Here is a 10,076-nt window from a genome sequence, read left to right as displayed (position 1 = left end):
ATGCCCAGCTAATTTTTTGTATTTTTAGTAGAGACGGGGTTTCACCATGTTGACCAGGATGGTCTCGATCTCTTGACCTCGTGATCCACCCGCCTCGGCCTCCCAAAGTGCTGGGATTACAGGCTTGATGTTTTAGAACATCTTAAGCAGTTTTCTGCTCTGAGGGGCCGACTAGGTTTTCCTTGCCGCCGCCCTCAGCAAACAATATGATTTATCACACACGTCAGAATTCGCTCTCAACACACCACACCCAGCCTACATATTTATTTTCCATGTTTTTCTCTCCCTGGGAGACCAGCAGGTAGTGGAGAAAGCAGCAAGCTTGAGGCATGGCAGGATGACAGGTAGAAGAGACCTGAGGACACCATGGCCCGGACTCCCTGTGAGGTCCAATCAGCTGTTCAGTGAAGGCACATGGTCATTGACGGGCTGGGACAACTAGCAGGATCTAGGAAACAAGAGGGCAAAGCAGTAGGAGGAGGGGCTCATTCACCGGACAAACATTTGCAGAGCACTTCCTCTGTTCTAGGCCCTAGAGACACAGTGGCGAGTAAGCTGCTGTAACTAGGCACGGTGCTCTGCTGGAGCTCACCTTCTCCCTGGGGAAATCGGTGGTAAACAAGCACAGAAGTAAGTAAACAACACCTAGCCAATGGCAGTAAGCCATATGTCAGACATGAAACAGGTCATCCAGGAAGGCTTCCAGAAGAAGGGTGAAGGAAAGAGATGATGAGCAGAGGTGGTGGTAAGAACAGATCTCAGCCTTGGGCAAGACTTGTTGCTGGGCTCTGAGGATCACCCGGGCATTGACAGGTGCTTACTGCCTATCTGGACTACATGGAGGAGCTGGGGGTGCTGCTGGGCGGGCGGCCCGCCTCCACAAGGGAGCAGATGCAGCAGGTGCTGGAGCTGGAGATACAACTGGCCAACATCACAGTGCCCCAGGACCAGCGGCGCGACGAGGAGAAGATCTATCACAAGATGAGCATTTCAGAGCTGCAGGTGGGGCAGGCAGGGGACCGGAGACATCTGAGAGGGGCCAGCCCCGACACGGACCACCCAGCTTCCCTCCATGCCATCTTCCCCCAGCAGCCAGCCCTTTCCCCATTCCCTTACTTTTCTGTGCTTCCCAGCTGCACTGTTGCTGTTCTGGGAAGAAAAATGGCATCCATTTAGGCCACCTCTCACTTTGGCCTAAATGGCCATCCGTTGGCCCCTTTCTTGCTGCCTGGGGATGCATGGAGGGATTGTGTTAAAAATGTATAACAGCTTGTATGAGATGTCCACAAAACAATCAGAATAGGCTGGGTGCGGTGGCTGACACCTGTAATCCCAGAACTTTGGGAGGCCAAGACAGGTGGATCACCTGAGGTCAGGAGTTTGAGACCACCCTGGCCAACATAGTGAAACCTCATCTCTACCAAAAATACAAAAATTAGCTGGGCATGGTGGCTCATGCCTGTAATCCCAGCTACTCAGGAGGCTGAGGCAGGAGAATCAGTTGAACCCGGAAGGCAGAGGTTGCAGTGAGCTGAGATCACGCCACGGCACTCCAGCTTGGGCAACAAGAGTGAATCTCTGTCTCAAAAAAAAAAAAAAAAAAAAAAAAAGAATAGAAATAGAAGTTTCTACTGGGGCACCTGTACTGTGCCAGGCCATTAACACTTTAGGTGTTGGATTATGGAAAAGTTGGGATGGGGTGTGGTTCTGGAGGAGAAGCCAGTATGTGGGGGGTGTCGGGGAGTGGCGTTTTATCAATTGTTGGGAAAATATTTGAATATCTAGGCCCCAGCTGAACGTCACACATGGTGGTTTTCCTTGTATAATAAGTGGTTGGGCTCCCCGATTGGAGGTGTCCAGGCCTGGAAAAGGGTACATGACAAGAAGGAGTCACCGCACAGCCAGCATTGTTGCTATGGCAATGGGAAGGGCTCCCAGGCTACAGCACACAGTGGGGGAGGTTCCGCTGGAAGCAAGTCTGCAGGCGAGGTCTGAGATTTTTTTCTCTCAGGCTCTAGCGCCCTCCATGGACTGGCTTGAGTTTCTGTCTTTCTTGCTGTCGCCGTTGGAGCTGAGTGACTCTGAGCCTGTGGTGGTGTATGGGATGGATTATTTGCAGCAGGTGTCAGAGCTCATCAACCGCACGGAACCCAGGTGTGGGGGGAGCCCAAGGTGAGGGTGGGTTCCGTGGAGGTCTCTAGCTAGGATGGGCATAGCGGACTGGCACAGCCAGACAGAACAACATTTGGTAATTCTGTGGGCCTTCCAAGCATCAAATTAGAATGTCTCTGGCCTTTTCTTCTGTGCTAGGGTTTCGGGGTGCTCCCTGTGATATCTGTTCCCACACCTCTCTCCAACCTGACCTCTACAGGCAGGTGTGTGGCCCCGGGGCAAAAGAGGGACCCTGGAACAGCTCAGCTTCCGCACGTGCTCCTTGGGACTTCTGCAGCCTGCGTGTTCCTGGGGGGCTAGTGTGGGGAGCGGGAAGAGCACCCCACCTGCCCTTTTCTTATTTTCTGGTCTGGGTGCCAGCATCCTGAACAATTACCTGATCTGGAACCTGGTGCAAAAGACAACCTTGAGCCTGGACCGACGCTTTGAGTCTGCACAAGAGAAGCTGCTGGAGACCCTCTATGGCACTAAGAAGGTGGGCTGTCTGACTTTGCCTCCCCATTCTGACCCAGTCTAGCCGATGCTGCACACATCAGTGCCTCATGATGCACAGGTGCATAGTATGGAGCGTAGAATTTGGAATGAAGCCGAATTGGGTTCCAATCACAACTCATTCATTTTCTAGTCTATAGGACCTTGGGCATGTCACCTAGCCTCTCTGATGCTTCATTTCCTGCTCTGTAAAACAGGACTAACTTGGGGGGTTGTAGGGAAGATGATCAGGAGAATTAACGTACGGGAAGCACCTGCATAGCATGTGGTATGTATAGGCACTCAGCTTGGATGATGAGGATGGAGAAGGTAAAATAAATCCGTGCCGTATTCAGTTTCAAGATTCCCCGTTAAGTGTGGGGAGTGGACATGTAAACAAATCCATTCTATTTTGTGGTGATAAGTGCTCACATTGAGTGAAAGACCGTTGCACTATAAGACAGGTGAGACTGCACATTTCCCCTGGGGGGGAGGGCATCAGAAAAGCCTTCTCTGAAGAGTGCCATGTGATGGATGAGTTTATCGGGAAAGCAGGGGACAAGGGCATTCCAGAGAGAAGGAACAGCATGTGCAAATTCCTAGAGGTCAAAAGGAGCATGGTGGCTTTACACGTGTTCTGGCATAAGCCTGAGAAGAGGGCGTCTGAGAGGTGGGGTTGTCCCTTCATGAGTGGGGTTTGGTAAGGTGAGCATGGGGCACTCGTGAAGGGACCTGAATGTTGTGTCAAGAAGTCCGGCCTTGATTCCTTCGCAGAAGGGGTCCGTGGGAGCAGCCATGGAGAGGAGAAACACAGGTTATACATGAGATGACCTTTCTGGTGGCTAAATGGAAGATGGAGGGGAGCTGCAGGGAAGGATGATAATGGAGTCAGGGCGTCCAGTTAAGAGGCAACTGCAGGCTGGACGCAGTGGCTCACGCCTTTAATCCCAGCATTTTGGGAGGCCAAGGCGGCAGATCACTAGAGCTCAAGAGTTCGAGACCAGGCTGGGAAACATGGTGAAACCCCATCACTACTAAAAATACAAACAAAAACAGCAGGCGTGGTGGCATGCACCTGGGGTCCCAGATACTCGGGAGGCTGAGGTAGGATGATTGCTTGAGCCCGGGGGACAGAGGCTGCAGTGAGCAGTGATCGCACCACTGCACTCCAGCCTGGGTGACAGAGCAAGACTCTGTCTCAAAAAAAAAAAAAGACAAATGTGGCAGTGAGCAAACCCAAGACCCTTGTCTAGAGCTGAGAAGGGCTGCTTAGCCCCAGAGTCAGGAAAAGCCCTCTGACCGGAGGACACAGCCATCCCTGGGTCCTGGCTCTTTGTCCCTTCACAGTCGTGTGTGCCACGGTGGCAGACCTGCATCTCCAACACAGATGACGCCCTTGGCTTTGCTTTGGGCTCCCTCTTCGTGAAGGCCACATTCGACCGGCAAAGCAAAGAAATTGTGAGTCTACAAGATTCTTTCAACACTATGTGCTGTTTTATTTAAAATTAACTGTTCATATATGTGCGGACATAGAGAAAAGCAACTGGGGCCTGGTGCAGCTCACACCTGTAATCACAGCACTTTGGGAGGCTGAGGCAGGTGAATCACTAGGTCAGGCATTCAAGACCAGCCTGGCCAACATGGTGAAACCCCGTCTCTACTAAACATGCAAAAAATTAGCTGAGTGTAGTGGCAGGCACCTGTAGTCTCAGCCACTTGGGAGGCTGAGACAGGAGAATCACTTGAACCCGGGAGGCAGATGTTGCAGTGAGCCGAGATCATGCCACTGCACTCCAGCGATTGAGTGAGACTCCATCTCAAAAAAGAAAGAAAGAAAGAAAGAGAGAGAGAGAGAGAGACAGCAGGAAGGAAGGAAGGAAGGAGAGAGAGAAAGAAGAAAGAAAGAGAAAGAAAGAAAGAGAAAGAAAGAAAGAAAAATACCACTGGATGGAAATTCATGAACAAATGAAGTGGCTGCTTTGGGCAGTAGGATTATAAGTGTCCCTTAACGTTGTCTGTGTGTTTATGTTTAACTATATAAGTAGAAATATTTATTTATTAGGATAATAATGAATGCGCTTAAAGTATTATCTGTAAGGGTGTGTATGGTTTTTATGGCAATATTGTTTATAATGGCAGAAAATGAGAACAGGTTAAATGTCCAACCATAGGGTAAAGGAAAATAAACTGTGGTTAGGATGGGTTGTGAGGATCTTTAAATGGCTGTTATATCTTCAGTGAAAAAAGTAGGTTACAAAAAATATATACCTTATACAACATAATTCCATATTTTATATGCATGTCAGGGCAGGGAAAAACTCTAGAAGTGGGTAATTAAAATGTTCAGAGGACTTACCTATGAATGAGTGATTTACAAATGGTCTGTTTTCTTCTTCAATTCTCAATTTACCAGATTTTCTGTGAATGACTCTTTTTGTAATCAGATAAAAATCATTGCACCAGGCTAGGTGTAGTGGCTCATGCCTGTAATCCCAGCACTTTGGGAGGTTGAGGTGGGCAGATCACCTGAGATCAGGAGTTCAAGACCAGCCTAGCCAACATGGTGAAACGCCATCTCTACTAAAAATACAAAAATTAGCTTGGCATAGTGGCAGGTGCCTGTAATCTCAGCTACTTGGGAGGCTGAGGCAAGAGAATCGCTTGAATCCGGGAGGTGGAGGTTGCGGTGAGCCAAGATGGTGCCTCTGCACTCCAGCCTGGCAACACAGCCAGACTCTGTCCCCCGCCCTGCCAAAAAAAATCATTGCACGAAACTAAATTATAGTATTAATTTTAATTTGATGAACTTATTGTCAATTAAAATATTTATTTAATTTGGAAAAAAGCCAGCCACAATCCCAGTACCTTTACAAATGGTGTTTCTTCTCATCCTCTCCAGGTGCTCAGCGATATTTCATGTGTCTAGGCATTCCCATTTCCCCTGGAGGGACGGGGTGGGGCACCAGGGTGGATGAGGGGGCAAGGTTGAGTTCAGTGCAGGAGGAGGCTGACTTGTGTCTCCTCCCTCCCAGGCAGAGGGGATGATCAGCGAAATCCGGACTGCATTTGAGGAGGCCCTGGGACAGCTGGTTTGGATGGATGAGAAGACCCGCCAGGCAGCCAAGGAGAAAGTGAGTGGTGGCTAGAGTTGGGGTGCCATCTTGAGGTGGGGTTGAAGGATACAGTGTTGCTAGGAAGCTGGGGAAGGAAACAAACCCTTAACCTGGTCTCTTCAGGCAGACGCCATCTATGATATGATTGGTTTCCCAGACTTCATCCTGGAGCCCAAAGAGCTGGATGATGTTTATGATGGGGTGAGTACCTGTGCTCATCAGTACTGCTTCATCCCTGTAGGGGGCACTGTTCCCTGGGTTTAGTAATCCGGGCTCAAGCACTGGGAAACAGGTGCGTGCTGGTTTCTTTTAGAGGCAGAGGGAGGTAACCAGCATCATTTTAAGTATTGACTGTGTGTCAGGCTGCAGGTCAAACAGCAGTGAAATACAGTGTTAACAAGCAGAGATTTGGAGTCAGGCCTAATCAAATCCTGTTTCTACCCCTAACTTTGTAACCTTCAAGAAACCTCTCTAGGCCTTGGTTTCATTTTCTGTAAAATAGGGGTCCTGCTAGTCCCTACCTCATAGGGTTGTGTGAGATAAATGAAGGCAGTATGTAAAAAAAAAACAGCAATTGTAAGGCCGGGTACGGTGGCTCACGCCTGTAATCCCAGCACTTTGGGAGGTCGAGGCGGGCAGATCACGTGGTCAAGAGATCGAGACCATCCTGGCCAACGTGATGAAACCTTGTCTCTACAAAAAATGCAAAAATTCGCTGGGTGTGGTGGCGCACGCCTGTAGCCCCAGGTACTTGGGAGGCTGAGGCAGGAGAATCGCTTGAACTCGGGAGGTGGAGGTTGCAGTGAGCCGAGATTACGCCACTGCACTCCAGCCTGGTGACAGAGCAAGACTCTGTCTCAAAACAAAAACAAAAACCAGCACCTGTAACATAAATGCCCTTTAAATATTGCCAATTATAGTTTCCTAGGTATTTGACAGTTGAGGACACTGAGGTTTGGAGAGGTACTGAGTAGCCAAACTGGGGCTATTATATTCTCCAGTGGATTCTCTTGCTTGCTTTCTACTTCCCATTTTTCCCATAGTACGAAGTTTCCGAAGATTCTTTCTTCCAAAACATGTTGAATTTGTACAACTTCTCTGCTAAGGTGATGGCTGACCAGCTCCGCAAACCTCCCAGCCGAGACCAGTGAGAATGAGTGGGGTGGGCATTGACACTTGAGGTGGCAGGAGGGGTGGGGGAAGGTTTCCTGCAGTGGGGGAAAGGATGGCAAGACTGGTCCCAGGCCCGGAGGCCCCAAGCCCTTGCAGGAGGTCGGGCAGGGCTGCTGGGAGGGGAGAGCAGTGTCAGGGGAGTGGGGAGCCTCAGCCGTCCTCTCCCTCCGCCAGGTGGAGCATGACCCCCCAGACAGTGAACGCCTACTACCTGCCAACTAAGAACGAGATCGTCTTCCCCGCGGGCATCCTGCAGGCGCCCTTCTATGCCCGCAACCACCCCAAGTGTGTCTGAAGCAGGAGGGGCTGGGTACTGGGGCCTGGGCCTGTGGCTGAGCTGGGAGCAGGGCTGGAGGTGGGATTCAGAAGTGCCCCTGCCATGGCCTCACTTGCCATTCCTCACCTGCCAGGGCCCTGAACTTTGGTGGCATCGGTGTGGTCATGGGTCACGAGCTGACACATGCCTTTGATGACCAAGGTAGGGCCCATGGCGTCGTCCCCACCAGCCTAGAATTCCCAGTGACTCCTGCAGGCCTTGGGATATTGATGCAGCCCCCCAAGGGCCCTGTAGCCTATGGCCCAGGGCTGGGTGGGGGTGCTGCTGCCCCAAAGGGATGAGCTCTGGTCTTGGTGGGGTGCGAAGGTGAGTTGTCCTCAGGGCGCGAGTATGACAAAGAAGGGAACCTGCGGCCCTGGTGGCAGAATGAGTCACTGGCCGCCTTCCGGAGCCACACGGCCTGCATGGAAGAGCAGTACAACCAATACCAGGTCAATGGGGAGAGGCTCAACGGCCGCCAGACGCTAGGGGAGAACATCGCCGACAACGGGGGGCTGAAGGCTGCCTACAACGTGAGTGGCCCGCCAGCCCTCCAGCGGCTGAGGCCCACCGGCCTGGGGTGAAAGGCTGCTGGGTGGAGGGGCCAAGCCTGGACGGACTTGCTGCCCGCCGTTCTGTCCCCAGGCTTACGAGGCGTGGCTGAGAAAGCATGGGGAGGAACTGCAGCTGCCAGCCGTGGGGCTCACCAACCACCAGCTCTTCTTCGTGGGATTTGCCCAGGTATCGCCCTCCCGGAAAGCCTGGGGTCTGCCCCTTTGTCCTGCCCCCTTCTGAGTATGTCATTGGGGCATGTCATACCCTTGTGAGTATGTCACTAGTGGGGCACGCATCAAAGGGACTGGGGAACGGGGCTGAGGCCGGGGCGTGAAAGGTGGGCTGGGAAGGCCTGTGCCCGGAGCCTCTTGGCCCGCCAGGGCCCACGAAGGCAGCCTGAAGAGGCCTGAACCGGAGAACGCCTTGGTGGGATTCTGCATAGCACAAAGGGCAGGGTTGTCGTGCGTGAGGGGGCACAGGGCGGGGCACAGGGTGGCAAAGGGGGCAGACGTTGATCCTCACGCTGTTCCCGTGAGGGAGGCATGCAGGAAACTCAAGCTTGGGACGAAGCCCAGGGATACAGTGGGGAGCCTCCGCCGGCAGCTTCCAGGCTACCGTTTTCCCCTTACCGAGTCTGTGCCAGGCAACCTGGCATCCAGGGCAGTTTTGAAAGGAGCTTGGAGGGGCGGCAGCGGTGGTGGTTTTGTGCCTCTGGGATAGCTATAGCCAACCCTAAGGCCCGGCTGCGCACTGGACCCCATGTACCCCCATGTCTGTCCTGGCCCGCAGGTGTGGTGCTCAGTCCGCACACCAGAGAGCTCTCACGAGGGGCTGGTGACCGACCCCCACAGCCCTGCCCGCTTCCGCGTGCTGGGCACCCTCTCCAACTCCCGCGACTTCCTACGGCACTTCAGCTGCCCCGTTGGCTCCCCCATGAACCCGGGGCAGCTGTGCGAGGTGTGGTAGACCTGGACCAGGGGAGAAATGGCTGGTTGTCCCCGGACCCAGGGCACTCTCCCGACGAGGCCGTTTGCTCCTGGGTTGGGAGGACGCCCATGCAAGCTGGGCGGGGTCTAGTCCCTCCTCACCACCGGTGACACGAGTGCGGTCCCTTCTCAATCACCACATTGTGCCTCTGCTTTGGGGGTGCCCCTGCCTCCAGCAGAGCCCCCACCATTCACTGTGACATCTTTCCATGTCACCCTGCCTGGAAGAGGTTTGGGCGGGGAGGCCAGTTCCCACAGAAAGGAGTCTGTCTCCTCTGGCCCCAAGCTCACTCAGCCTGGTGGCCACGGGGCCTGCCGTGCCTGCCCCGCTCTGACACCGCAGGCCTGGGTGGTGGATCTCCTGGGCTCCTCCTCAGGCTCGCTCATGCGCACTTAGGGGTGGACTCAGCTCCCCCTCCAGGGGCTGCCTCCACCCCTCTCGTGCTCCTCACGCCCCTGCTCCCAATACTGCTGCTGACCGTCACTAATGGCTCCTAGTGGAAGCCCAAGGGCCTCTGAAAGCCCCCTGCTGCTCCCTGTTTCCCTGGGCTGAGAGGGGAAGTGCATATGTGTAGAGGATTCTGGTTCCTATGTCTCAGGGTTCAAGCCTTAGCAGGTGACTGATTCTCCTGGACCAAGCAGGAAAGCAGACAGAGCAGAGAGAAGGAAGAACAGAGTTTATTTTTACAGAAAAGAGGGTGTGGAGGGTGTGGTCTTGGCCCTATAGGACCCTGTGCCAATAAATCGACATGCATCCATCAGCCCGTCTCTTCCTTCAGTCCTGTTTCTATGCATCCATTCACTGACTCCACCAATGTCTACAGAGCAACGGCTGTATGCCAGCCACTCTTCTCAACCCTCACTCAGCAGATACAGGGGCTGAGATTTGAAGCCCAGAGAAGACAGAGAAAGAGAGGCGGGATGGAGGAATGGAAGGAAGTTGAGTCTGGCCGGGCAGATTATATTGCCTGCTAACTGGTGGCCGAAGCCCCATCCCCAGCTGTTCTACAGCGGGGCAGCTGGAAGGATCTGTCGCTTCCCTCCACTGGGGCATGCAGCTGAGCCTCACGCTGAGTCTGGGTGACTACTGCACCAGGGTTGAATTGGACGATGGGTGGCCCTTGCCCTGCAGCGTCAGTAAGCCCTAGCCAAGGTAGCACGTCACTCCCTGACTCCCAGAGCTCAGAGCCCTGGCCTCTGCTTATAGCTGAAAAGACAGACATTTCCTCCTGACCTCAAAGGCTCAGCGCTCCGGAGAGTCGGTCATTCCACCTACACACATTCATCAGG

At 53.2% G+C, this 10,076-nt stretch overlaps 1 protein-coding gene across 6 annotated transcripts in view; it reads left to right on the top strand.

Annotated features, from left to right (window-relative positions):
• The window catches only part of LOC116564937 (endothelin-converting enzyme 2), a 42,672-nt gene extending 33,125 nt beyond the window's left edge, over window positions 1–9,547 (top strand). For all 6 annotated transcript variants that reach the window (XM_032298423.1, XM_032298415.1, XM_032298421.1 and 3 more), the window contains 12 exons: window positions 814–1,002; window positions 2,012–2,154; window positions 2,533–2,647; window positions 3,991–4,101; window positions 5,676–5,774; window positions 5,880–5,957; window positions 6,800–6,903; window positions 7,104–7,214; window positions 7,340–7,407; window positions 7,588–7,778; window positions 7,891–7,986; window positions 8,590–9,547. In XM_032298423.1, coding sequence (XP_032154314.1) covers window positions 814–1,002; window positions 2,012–2,154; window positions 2,533–2,647; window positions 3,991–4,101; window positions 5,676–5,774; window positions 5,880–5,957; window positions 6,800–6,903; window positions 7,104–7,214; window positions 7,340–7,407; window positions 7,588–7,778; window positions 7,891–7,986; window positions 8,590–8,766 — 1,482 coding nt within the window. In that variant the 3' untranslated portion in view covers window positions 8,767–9,547. The remainder of the gene's footprint in view (window positions 1–813; window positions 1,003–2,011; window positions 2,155–2,532; window positions 2,648–3,990; window positions 4,102–5,675; window positions 5,775–5,879; window positions 5,958–6,799; window positions 6,904–7,103; window positions 7,215–7,339; window positions 7,408–7,587; window positions 7,779–7,890; window positions 7,987–8,589) is intronic.
• Window positions 9,548–10,076: the final 529 nt, after the last annotated feature.

Source organism: Sapajus apella, unplaced genomic scaffold (genome assembly GCF_009761245.1).
Source record: "Sapajus apella isolate SASKATOON/1434 unplaced genomic scaffold, GSC_monkey_1.0 scaffold38, whole genome shotgun sequence".
Lineage (NCBI taxonomy): Eukaryota > Metazoa > Chordata > Mammalia > Primates > Cebidae > Sapajus > Sapajus apella.
Note: the sequence above shows the minus strand (reverse complement) of the source record. Positions and strands in the feature narration are given on the sequence as shown.